Source organism: Nomascus leucogenys, chromosome 12, assembly GCF_006542625.1.
Source record: "Nomascus leucogenys isolate Asia chromosome 12, Asia_NLE_v1, whole genome shotgun sequence".
In the NCBI taxonomy this organism is placed as follows: domain Eukaryota; kingdom Metazoa; phylum Chordata; class Mammalia; order Primates; family Hylobatidae; genus Nomascus; species Nomascus leucogenys.
In genome coordinates this window covers 7030180-7042786 of record NC_044392.1, presented here as the reverse complement: position 1 = coordinate 7042786, position 12607 = coordinate 7030180, and the positions used below count along the sequence as shown (strand labels likewise).

Below are 12607 nucleotides of genomic sequence, written 5' to 3'. Positions count from 1 at the left end.
TGGTTCCAAGCGATTCTCCTGTCTCAGTCTCCCGAGTAGCTGGAATTACAGGCACTGGCCACCACGCCTGGCTAATTTTTTTGTATTTTTAGTAGAGACGGGGTTTTAGCATGTTGGCCAGGCTGGTCTCAACTCCTGATCTCAGGTGACCTGCCTGCCTTGGCTTCCCAAAGTACTGGGATTACAGGCGTTAGCCACTGCACCCATCCTGGCTTTTTATTTTCTTTTCAGTGGATCTGTGTCACATTTCACTGCTGGCTGATTAGACAAAAGTAAGGTATTTTACCACCACCACCACCTCCCCGCCCACCGTGTTACATTACAGGCACTTTACTCTCAGTTATGCTTAGCAGGCTGTTCAGCTGTTTGGTCAGCTTGAACCTTGGGCTTCCAACTCTGTTGCCCAGGCTGGAGTGCAGTTGTGCAATCACAACTCACTGCAATCTCTGCCTCCCAGGCTCAAGTGATCCTCCCACCTCAGATTCCCAAGTTGATGGGACTACAGGCTTGTGCCACCACGCCCGGCTAATTTTTGTATTTTGTGTAGAGATGGTGTTTCACCATGTTGCCCAGGCTGGTCTTAAAGTCCTGTACTCAAGCGATCTGCCTGCCTCAGCCTCCGAAAGTGCTGGGATTGCAGGTGTGATCCCCGCCCAACACGCAACATGCTACAACCTCTCTGTCATTTGAAACTGTTTATATTGACAGAGATTATCTCTTCAGTGGGACTGTGCTAAGATTCTTTAACTTATATAATTTCTTGACTTCTTATGACAAAGTAAGAAACCAAGTGCTTTATAAAACTGTTCTGAGTTTTATTTATTTATTTATTTGTGCAGATGGGGTTTCCTTATGTTGCCCAGGCTGGTCTCAAACTCCTAGGCTGAAGTGATCCTCCCACCTTGGCCCTACAAAATGCTGGGATTATAGGCATGAGCCACTGCACCCAACTTTATTTTTTCTTTTTTCTTTATTTTTTTATTTTTTTTTTTGTTTTTTTTTTTTTTTTTTTTGAGACAGAGTCTTGTTCTGTTGCCCAGGCTGGAATGCAGTGGCTGATCTCGGCTCACTGCAACCTTCGCCTCCTGGGTTCAAGCAATTCTTGTGCCTTAACCTCCCAAGTAGCTGAGACCACAGGCATGCACCACCACGCCCAGCAATTTTTGTATTTTTAGTCGAGACGGGGTTTCACCATGTTGGCCAGGCTGGCCTGGAACTTCTGACCTCAAGTGATGCACCTGCATTGGCCTCCCAAAGTGCTAGGATTATAGGCATGAGCCACCATGCTCATGTTAAAGAATGACTGATATAAAGGAAAAAATAGAAGTGCCCTCAGTAAGCTTATGTTTGAGGCTATAGAAACACAGCAGCAAAATACCTCTTAAAGAAAGTGAAGTGGAGTGCATGTCAGGGAATGTGCTGCTAAAGCACATACAGGACAGTCAACAGGCTTCCTGTTTTCCCCGCAGTGGTAGCTTTCTCTGCCATTAACATTTTCATGGCAGCCTTTTTCTTTTCTTCTTTTTAAATTTCATTTCATTTCATTTTTTTTTTTAAATTTTTGAGACAGAGTCTTGCTCTGTCAACCAGGCTGGAGTGCAGTGGCGTGATCTCAGCTCACTGCAACCTCCACCTCCTGGTTCCAAGCGATTCTCCTGCCTCAGCCTTCTGAGTAGCTGGAATTACAGGCGCTTGCCACCACGCCTGGCTAATTTTTTTGTATTTTTAGTAGAGACAGGGTTTTAGCATGTTGGCCAGGCTGGTCTCAAATTCCTGATCTCAGGTGACCTGCCTGCCTTGGCTTCCCAAAGTGCTGGGATTACAATACATGTGTCTTGAAACAGTCTTTCCTCTTTCCATAATGCCATACTGCCTTCTTTGAAATCACACTTGTCAGGTGATTTTTTAAGGGTTGGTCATTAAGAGTCTTTCTAGAAAGAAATTGTGTTCTGTTAGCCATATAGAGTTTTGTTTTTGTTTTGTTTTTTATTTGAGACGGAGTCTCGCACTGTCGCCAGGCTGGAGTGCAGTGGCGCAATCTGCTCACTGCAAGCTCCACCTCCCGGGTTAAAGCGATTCTCCTGTCTCAGCCTTCCAAGTAGCTGGGACTACAGGCGTGCGCCACCACACCCAGCTAATTTCTGTATTTTTAGTAGAGACGGGGTTTCACCATGCTGGCCAAGATGGTCTCGATCTCTGACCTTGTGATCTGCCCACCTCGGATCACAAGGTCAGGAGATCGAGATCATCCTGGCTCACACGGTGAAACCCGTCTCTACTAAAAATACAAAAAATTAGCCAGGCGTGGTGGTGGGCACCTGTAGTCCCAGCTACTCAGGAGGCTGAGGCAGGAGAATGGCATGAACCCAAGAGGTGGAGCTTGCAGTGAGCCAAGATGGCACCACTGCACTCCAGCCTGGGCGACAGAGTGAGACTCTGTCTTAAAAAAAAAAAAAAGAATTATCATTGGCAGGTTCATGATTCTTCAACTGTGTTACTTTCAAAATTTATCTACTTATTCAGCTGTCTAGGTTAGTCAGTTTTTCCCTATGAATATTATTATTGCCACTGTTTTGGTTAATTGTATTATTTCTACCCATCATGGCTTCCCTTGAACTTTTTAGGTTCACCACATAGCATTTGTAGTTTTATTTCTACCTCAATTTCTATTGCACCCGAACCCAGCCCCTGTCTTCTCTCTCTTTCTTTTTCTGAGACAGGGTCTTGCTCTTTGCCCAGGCTGGAGTGCAGTGGTACAATCTTGGATCACTGCAGCCTCTGCCTCCTGGGCTGAAGTGATTCTCATGTCACCATTCCTGGCCTGGATTAACTTGTTTAGATTATTCTTTTGAAATTTTTATTTTCTCTCTTGGAGCTTTTAGCCTGGAGCAAGAGATTCTGTATTGTCATTTAAGTTGCAGTGATTTTTTTTTTTTTTTTTTTTTGAGACGGAGTCTCGCTCTGTTGCTCAGGCTAGGGTGCAGTGGCGCGATCTCCACTCATTGCAACCTCCACCTCCTGGGTTCAAGCGGTTCTCCTGTCTCACCCTCCCGAGTGGCTGGGACTACAGGTGCACGCTAGTATGCCTGGCTAATTTTTTGTGTGTTTTAGTAGAGGTGGGGTTTCACTTTGTTGCCTGGGCTGGTCTTGAACTGCTGAGCTCAGGCAATCCACCCACCTCAGCCTCCCAAAGTGCTAGGATTACAGGCGTGAGCCACCGCACCCGGCCGCAGTGTTTTTTTTTTTTTTTTTTTTTTTTTTTTTTTACTTAAGTGGAGGGTTTTACTTATATATTCATTATGTTAATTATTCCATTGGTTTAGATTTATGATTTTTTTTTTTTAATTGTACAAAAGCTAAGAAAGAGCCCTCTGAAATTGCCACCAGAAATCGCCATTTAGGTGATTGGTCGCACTTTATTAATTTTTTTTTTTTTTTTTTTTTGAGATGGAGTTTCACTCTTGTTGCCCAGACTGGAGTGCAATGGCACAATCTCGGCTCACTGCAACCTCCACCTCCCGGGTTCAAGCGATTCTCCTGCCTCAGCCTCCCGAGTAGCAGGGATTACAGGCATGCACCACCATGCCCAGTTAGTTTTGTATTTTTATTAGAGATGGGGTTTCTCCATGTTGGTCAGGCTGGTCTTGAACTCCCAACCTCAGGTGATCTGCCCGCCCACCTCAGCCTCCCAAAGTGCTGGGATTACAGGCATGAGCCACCGTGCCCAGCCTTTTTTTTTTTTTTTTTTTTTGACAGAGTCTCACTCTGTCACCCAGGCTGAATTCTTGGTTAGATTCTTGAAGGGCTTAGGCAAAGAATATGACAGGGTCCTACCCTGTCACATAGTAAGCACATAACTTCTCCAGTCCTTCCTGATGTGCATGTTACCTGGGCTTGAAGACTTCAGCTAATGTTTTTTGTTGTTGTTGTTTTTTGTTTTTGTTTTTGTTTTGAGACGGAGTTTCGCTCTTGTTGCCCAGACTGGAGTGCAGTGGTGCGATCTCGGCCCACCCCAACCTCCACCTCCCGGGTTCAAGCGATTCTCCTGCCTCAGCCTCCCGAGTAGCAGGGATTACAGGCATGCACCACCACGCCCGGCTAATTTTGTATTTGTAGTAGAGATGGGGTTTCTCCATGTTGGTCAGGCTGGTCTCGAACTCCCAACCTCAGGTGATCTGCCCGCCCACCTCAGCCTCCCAAAGTGCTGGGATTACAGGCGTGAGCCACTGCGCCCGGCCTTTTTTTCTTTTTTTCTTTTTTTTTTTGGCAGAATCTCGCTTTGTCACCCAGGCTGAATTCTTGGTTAGATTCTTGAAGGGCTTTGGCAAAGAATATGACAGGGTCCTGCCCTGTCACATAGTAAGCACATAACTTCTCCATTCCTTCCTGATGTGCATATTACCTGGGCTTGAAGACTTCAGCTAATGTTTTTTTTGTTGTTTTTTTTTTTGAAATGGAGTTTCGCTCTTGTTGCCCAGACTGGAGTGCAGTGTTGTGATCTCGGCTCACCCCAACCTCCACCTCCCAGGTTCAAGCGATTCTCCTGCCTCAGCCTCCTGAGTAGCTGGGATTAGCATGCACCACCACGCTCAGCTAATTTTGTATTTGTAGTAGAGATGGGGTTTCTCCATGTTGGTCAGGCTGGTCTCGAACTCCCGACCTCAGGTGTTCACCTGCCTCAGCTTCCCAAAGTGCTGGGATTACAGGCATGAGCCACCCTGCCCTTGTTACATATCCTGTGCCCTGGGCCAACTCCTCATGCAGGCCTTACATTTAAAGCCAATAAGCCAAGAAGAAGCGGAAAAGTTGATTAGTTGAGCACCTATGTGCCAGGTGCAGAGCTAAGCATTTTATCATATATTGTTTCGTTTACTATTCATTCACCCATCTTGGGCTTTAACTGTCTCTCTGTGATATTTCTTCTAATCTTGTCAAGTTTAGATTATTCTGCTTGATGGGAAAGGTGGAAACACAGGAATCAAGTTCTGTTTTCTCATCATCTATTGATATTTTATTATCTTCCCTGTCTGGCAGTGGACCTGTCTTATGTATTACATGTAGCCATCTGTTCTAAGAGTTCATCTTCCTGACACCATACTTTAAGATTCAAGTTGTCGGCCAGGCGTGGTAGCTCACGCCTGTAATCCCAGCACTTTGGGAGGCCGAGGTGGGTGGATCACGAGGTCAGGAGATGGAGACCATCCTGGCTAACACGGTGAAATCCCATCTCTACTAAAAAATACAAAAAAAAATTAGCCGGGCGTGGTGGTGGGTGCCTGTAGTCCCAGCTATTCGGGAGGCTGAGGCAGAAGAATGGCGTGAACCCGGGAGGTGGAGCTTGCAGTGAGCCGAAGCTTGCAGTGAGCTGAGATCGCCCCACTGCACTCCAGCCTGGGCGACAGAGTGAGGCTCCGTCTCAAAAAAAAAAAAAAAAAAGAAAAAGAAAGATGTTCTTTCCCCGGTTTGTATCTGTTTTTTTCTTGTGTATACATGTCTGATCACTCCTTCTGAAGCTACGATGATTTTTTCAGATGTCTTTACCTTTTCTCCGTCATAGAGATTGTTATTGAACTGTTAGAATTTTTATATTATGAGCTTTAAGAAAGTAGAGTCACTTTCTCCCATTATTCTTATAGGTTGTTCCACATTAACATCCTTCAAGAGTATCAGTTTCTCTGTTTTCAGAGGTCTTTGGTTACATTTGATCCAACTTTTATAGCAAAGCAAGATCATGATGAATTTTGCAGTGGCAGGGGTTTTGTCTATAGGTGGTCCAGAACCAAAACTCTGGTTTGGGGTAGGCAAGAATCTCAAAGGCAGAGTCTTCTAGGGAGCATCCTAATGGCAGGAGGAGAGGATTATAACACTGGATACCCGACAGATGTTCAGTCCATCCTGATTGCTGTTCATTTCTCATCCTGCAGTGTGGGCCAAACTGAAATTGCAGAAGGCTTCAGAACGATGGCAGCCTGACACTGAGGTGGGTACTAATGTGGATGGTGTTGGGGTAGTGTCAAGTGATAGAGAGCTCCCTCACCATGTAGAAGGGAGGTGAAAGATGGTCCCTGGTGTACTGCAGCAGCGAGTAGAACGTGACAATATCTACAAATTGTCATTTTCCTTTTTTTTTTTTTTTTTGACACGGAGTCTCATACTGTTGCCCAGGCTGGAGTGCAGTGGTGCAATGTCAGCTCACTGCAACCTCCACCTCCTGGGTTCCAGCAATTCTCTTGCCTCTGCCTCTTAAGTAGCTGAGATTACAGGTGCCTGCCACCACACCTGACTAATTTTTGTATTTTAATAGCGACAGGGTTTCACCATGTTGGCCAGACTGGTCTCAAACTCCTCACCTCAGGTGATCCACCCACACATGCCTGTAGTCCCAGCTACTTGGGAGGCCTAGGCACGAGAATCACTTGAACCGGGGAGGTGGAGGTTGCATGAGCCGAGATTGTGCCACTGCACTCCAGTCTGGGTGACTGCAAGACAGAGCAAGACTCTGTCTCAAAAGATAATAATAATAATAATTAGCCAAGTGTGGTGGCGCATGCTTGTAGTCCCAGCTAATTGGGACTGAGGCAGGAGGAACGCTTGAGCCTAGGAATTTGAGGCAGCTGCTGAGCTATAATCATACCACTGCACTCCAGCCTGGGTGACAGAGTAAGACCCTGTCTCTTTAACAACAAAAAGACAGATTGTATTCTGCCATTCAAATTTTGAAATGGGCCAGGTGCAGCAGTTCATGCCTGTCAAGTCCCAGCACTTTGGGAGGCCAAAGCAGGCAGATCGCTTGAGCCCAGGAATTGGAGACCAGCCTGGGCAACATGGTGAAACCATATCTCTACAAAAAATACAATAATTAGCTGGGAGTGGTGGCACATGCCTGTGGTCCCAGCTGTTCAGGAGGCTGAGGCAGGAGGATTGCTTGAGCCCAGGCTGTTGAGGCTGCAGTGAGCTGTGATCACACCATTGCACTCCAGCCTGGGTGACAGAGCAAGAACTTGCCTCACCAAAAAAAAAAAAGAAAGAAAAAAAAGTTGAGGCCGGGCGCGGTGGCTCAAGCCTGTAGTCCCAGCACTTTGGGAGGCCGAGGCGTGCGGATCACGAGGTCAGGAGATCGAGACCATCCTGGCTAACACGGTGAAACCCCGTCTCTACTAAAAATACAAAAAAATTAGCCGGGCGTGTTGGCGGGCGCCTGTAGTCCCAGCTACTCGGGAGGCTGAGGCAGGAGAATGGCATGAACCCAGGAGGCGGAGCTTGCAGTGAGCCGAGATGCGCCACTGCACTCCAGCCTGGGGGACAGAGCAAGACTCCGTCTCAAAAAAAAAAAAAAAAAAAGTTGAAATGGCAAGTGGGAGTACCCAATCTCATGTTCTGCCATGGAGATTTATAGACTAAAATGCCAAGACTCTGTATCATGTATTAGATCTCCTTTGAGGAAAGCATCTAATGAGAGATGATACTCTCATAGCGACAGGGAGATGTCCTTATTGGTCTTACGATGGTCATCCCAAGCAGCAGGTTTCAGAGATGAGGAATGACATGTATGTAAGGAATGGTATCGACTCACTCCAAGTCCCACAGTAACTGACAATAGCCTCCCTTTTTTTGAGTCAGTGGTTTTCAGTATTTTTTTTCTTTTTGGCAGCAAAACTCTCTTCCACTTGTAATATAGTACTCTGATGTATAAAACAGAATCAAGCAGAATTGCTCTGGACATGGGGAAGCTCAGACTTCCTGGCCTCCCTTTCAACCCCTGCAATGGCCTCTGAGCAGAAACCTGGGATTCTTGGGAGCCATTCGAAAACTGCTGTTGTAGGTCAGCCTTTCTCAACCAGGGTTCCCCATCTTAAACATAGAGAGCTAAATGAACTATTTTCTCAGATACTCTAATGATGGGTCATGACTGATACCATTCTGGATGTCTGTGAGAGAAGTTCATTCATTGCACATGGTGGCTGCTTTGGGGCAGTGGGACTTAATTCTCTTGTGGAACCCCAGTTGAGAAAGGCTGTCTTAGATGAATGCCAATCTTAGTGTACCAGAGTATGCCATGGAATCAGGCCAGGATGAGCTCAGGTACCTAGAGATTGGTTCCAAACATTTCTTTTAGGAGAGCTATCTAACAAAGTGTACCCCTTCCTTTTCAGGAAGAATATGAAGACTCAAGTGGGAATGTTGTGAATAAGAAGACATACGAGGATCTGAAAAGACAAGGACTGCTCTAGTGTTCAGGGATGTAGCTCAGCTTTTGGGCTAGCCCAGGCTTCCCTGAGATCTGCTTTTTCTATTTCTCCCAACCAAATCCTCTTAAAGACCCTTTGCTATGTAGTCTCATGGTCTAGCATGCATCTTGTAGAAACAAGGCATGCTGGCAGATTGCAGGGTTGAGATGTGTTTTATCTGTTTTATATTTTAAAAGATTCTGCCAGAAAATAAAACCAGACCTTGTTCTAAAGCCCAGGGTTATGGACCAACTCAGTGCTTCAGGCCTTAATGCCTCCATACCTCTTTCTCACTGGTAGTAGCTGAGATTTAATGGGCACCTGTTATGCTACATATCATGTTAGGTAAATCTGACCTGACCTCTTTTCCCCACCCTCCTTTGTTGCTGCTTCCCTGAATATTACCCCAGGATGAGGTCTGCCATCAGCCTAGTTAGCCATTGATGCAAATACTAGGGAAAGACTAGGAGGATGAGCCAGGGCTGCTACTAAGGACTAAGTGTCACACCAAGGTTTGCCTTTTGTATTTGCGTAAAGAAAGGAGTTGGAGCTGGGTGCGGTGGCTTGTGCCTGTAGTCCCAGCTACTTGGGAGGCTGAGGCAGGAGGGTTGCTTGAGACCAGCCTAGGTAACATAGTGAGACCCTGTCTCATTAAAAAAAAAAAAAGGGGAATGGTGCCACACACTGTAGTCCCAGCTACTCAGGAGGCTGAGGCTAGAAGATCCTTTGAACCTAGGAGTTTGAGACCAGTCTGGGCGATATAGTGAGGCCCCATCTCAAAAAAAAAAAAAAAAAAAAAAAGAGTTGGGCTGTATTGGAATGGGCCTGCAGCCCAACATACAAGGGTGGGTACAAGGGAACTAGGACTGACAGTGACTTCACCAGCTTGCTAGGTCAGAATGAGAGACTGGTGGGTCTATCTACCTGTTTCTTCTACAAGATCCCTATTTGTAAAAGTAGCTAATATTCACATGTTCTCCAAGCCCAGGTAGCCATGGTAGAGTTGGGTAGAGTTGTGCAGCTGCCCCAGGATCCAAATGTGGTGTCTGAAATGGAAAGAACTAAGGCAACCAGGAAGGCACTGATCTGCCTGATAAGCACAGTCATCTGAAAGTCAGACCTGCGGGACAGGATCCCCCAGAGACCCCATTTGCCTCTCAACACTCAGACCTTCAACTGTTTTTTAATAAATATACTTTTTTTAAAAAGTTAATCTTTTTCTTTATATTATACATTTATATCTTATTTTTCTAAAAACCTGCCAAGAACCAGTGCCGCACTCGTCCCATGCAGAGGCAGGCTGGCTAATACTTTTAAAAATTCCAACTCAGAGGCCGGGCGCGGTGGCTCACGCTTGTAATCCCAGCACTTCGGGAGGCCGAGGCAGGCGGATCATGAGGTCAGGAGATCGAGACCACGGTGAAACCCCATCTCTACTAAAAATACAAAAAAATTAGCTGGGCGTGGTGGCGGGCGCCTGTAGTCCCAGCTACTCAGAGAGGCTGAGGCAGAATGGCATGAACCCGGGAGGCGGAGCTTGCAGTGAGCCGAGATTGTGCCACTGCACTCCAGCCTGGGCCACAGAGTGAGACTCCGTCTCAAAAAAAAAAATTCCAACTCAGGCCAGGTTCAGTAGCTGAAGCCTGTAATCCCAACACTTTGGGAGGCCGAGGGCAGTGAATTACTTGAGATCAGGAGTTGGAGACCAGCCTGGCCAACATGGCGAAACCCTGTCTCTACTAAAAATAGAAAAATTAGCCAGGCGTGATGGCATGCACCTGTAGTCCCAGGTACTCAGGAGACTGAGGCAGGAGGATCACTTGAATGCAGGAGGCGGAGGTTGCCGTGAGCCGAGATCATGTCGCTGCACTCCAGCCTGGGTGACAGAGTGAGACTCCGTCTCACCACAAAAAAAAAAGTCTTCCATCCTCATTAGCTCCCCAAGTCTGAGCTTTCTACCTTTGGTGCCCCACCCCCTCTCAGATTCCCCACTCCTAACATCCTCACCATTCCCCAGTCCAGCCCATCCAGCACTCCCCAACAAGCTACAAAGAGGCCTGGGGCAAGCACCTATGCTCATCCAGGCCGCGGTGGGGGAGATGTCAGGTTGTGAGCTGCCCACACACATCATGCTCTCCCTGGGGGCAAGGCAGGGGGTCAGGGCTTTGCAGAGGTGTCACAGCACTTCCCCAGGCAGTCCTGCTCTGCTCCTAGGCCTAGCCCACCTGACGATCCCAGAGGACAAGCTACATTCCATTCCACCCCTGGTGACCACCACCTTGCCAGCCCTCCAGGGAAATGTGAGTGTCTCATTCTCACCTGCCTCCTCTAGGAAGTGGAAGCAGGAATGGACAGCGTGTGGTGGATGGGGCCAGTGACACGGGCATGATAGGGCTCCAGCCTTGCCTCTGTCCAGCATTTACCACCTGTTCAGTCTGCACAGGGCTCCCAAACCTCCTCCTGCTTTCTCTTCCAGGAGAAAACCTGTGCCACTTTCTCCTGCCAAGGTGGTGACTGTTTCAAAGGGCAGAAAGCTGTGGCCATGTGCCCTGAGGGCTTGAACTTCTGTGAGGTGAGCCCTGCAGTGCTCCAAGAATTAGGGAGCTGTCCTCCCTCAGAGCTGCATGGCTTTCTCCTTCTACCTGGAGTGGGTAGCTCAGCAGTAGAATCTTGCTGGAGCTAGACCTGCTGGGAGCAGCCCTGGGGTCTAGCAAGCTTGACCCCCTCAGCTCTGCATGATGCCAACACCAAAGGCAGCAACTGGAATTTTCCATACCTCCACGATGTGCCCCTTTGTTTCTGACTACCCTGTATGTTCACTAGGGACTCACTGATCTTGTGGGCAGGAAGCTAGGGGTCCAAGGAGGTTGAGCTCAACCCATGACCCACTTAACACTTTCTGCCTTTGAGTGGGGCAGAGGGGCAAGGGGAAGATGAATGGTCCCACCTCTTTTTGCAGCTGAAATGCTCCAGCTCAGCTTACATTGCAGGCTGCAGCCAGGCCTGTGAAGCAGGGACCTCCCAATGTCATGGGGCTGTGGCCCCACCCTGCTACCAGGAGTGCTGCCAAGCCTCAAAGTCAGGCAGCTGCCTCCAGCTGGATGGGAAACTTCACTTCAACCAGGCAGCTCCTGGGGCCACCGGAAACCCCCTGCACTGGGCCCTGGCTGTGGCTATGCCACTGCTCCTCCACTCTGCCCTGCTCGTGTTCCTGCTCCCCTAGCTGGGCCCAGCAGAATCCAGGAGCACAGTCAAGAAGACCCCGTAGGATCTACAAGCCTTCCGGTCCCCCTCCAGCTCTGATTCCTGTAGTTGCATCTTTAGTAAAAGGCCTTTATCAAGCCCACAGCTCTGGGCTTACGGCACCTCACTTCTCCCCTTCTGGGGCCTAGGCCTGACCACAGAACCCCCCAAGGGGGCAGGCCCTCAGCCCTAATCTCGGGGAGAGGATAGGGTTTGTCTGGAAAAACAGAAAACCTCCTGCCTGACCCCCACCCAGTGGGAGGACCCCAAAATCCTGCAGGGACAGTTTCTTCATCATAAGAAGCACACAGCCCCATCTACTTTCCCCAGATCCTCCTCCCCAGGCTTTGACACTAAGAGCAGGGCTGGAATTGGGGTTCCTCTGCTTCCTGCAGTGACCCCACCCCTTGATCCTAAGGGTCTGAGTCAATTCCCTTTCCCCTCATCCTCCACATGACTTTGACACTGAATTCAAATAAACTTGAGCTCCATGTGTGCTGTGGATGTTTCCAGGAAAAGGAATGGATTGAGAAGAAGGCAATGACTGTTTCTGGCAGGGGTTTACATATGCAAAGTTGAACTGGTCATTAGGACGGCCACTTCACTTGGGGAAAGAGGAAAGGAGACTGTTCACAAGTCACAACAGTCACCCCCTCCCCGGCACTGAAGGCCCATTCCTTCAGTTTGGGTCAAAGCTTGAGAGAAGGTGTATTTATTAAAATAGTTCAGAAAGTAATTCACTAACTCCATAGATAACTGTGTGCCAGAAACTGCTGGTGTGTTGATGAAAAGGCATAGTCCTGTCCAACGGGAGCTTACAGCTTAATTAAATGGCCAATAGGCCAAGTGAGAATGATCCTAGCATTCCTTATCTGAGCTGGGTGAGCAATCACAGCACACTGCAGCCTTGAACTCCTGGGCTCAAGCAATCCTCCCACCTCAGCCTCCCAAGTAGCTGGGACTACAGGCATGCACCACCATACCCGGCTAAATTTTTTAAAATTTTTTTTAGAGATGAGGTCTCAAACTCCTGGCCTCAAGCGATCCTCTCTCCTTGGCCTTCCAAAGTGCCGGGATTACAGGCATGAGCCACTGTTCCCAGTCCCTGTGCTGTCTCTTTTTGTCCATCTGGGGTA

General features: G+C 47.9%; 1 protein-coding gene across 1 annotated transcript in view; it reads left to right on the top strand.

The window, feature by feature from the left end:
* Positions 1 to 9429, top strand: part of SF3A3 (splicing factor 3a subunit 3) — a 35036-nt gene extending 25607 nt beyond the window's left edge. The window contains exons 16-17 of the mRNA XM_030823477.1: positions 5925 to 5980; positions 8154 to 9429. Coding sequence (XP_030679337.1) covers positions 5925 to 5980; positions 8154 to 8231 — 134 coding nt within the window. The 3' untranslated portion in view covers positions 8232 to 9429. The remainder of the gene's footprint in view (positions 1 to 5924; positions 5981 to 8153) is intronic.
* Positions 9430 to 12607: the final 3178 nt, after the last annotated feature.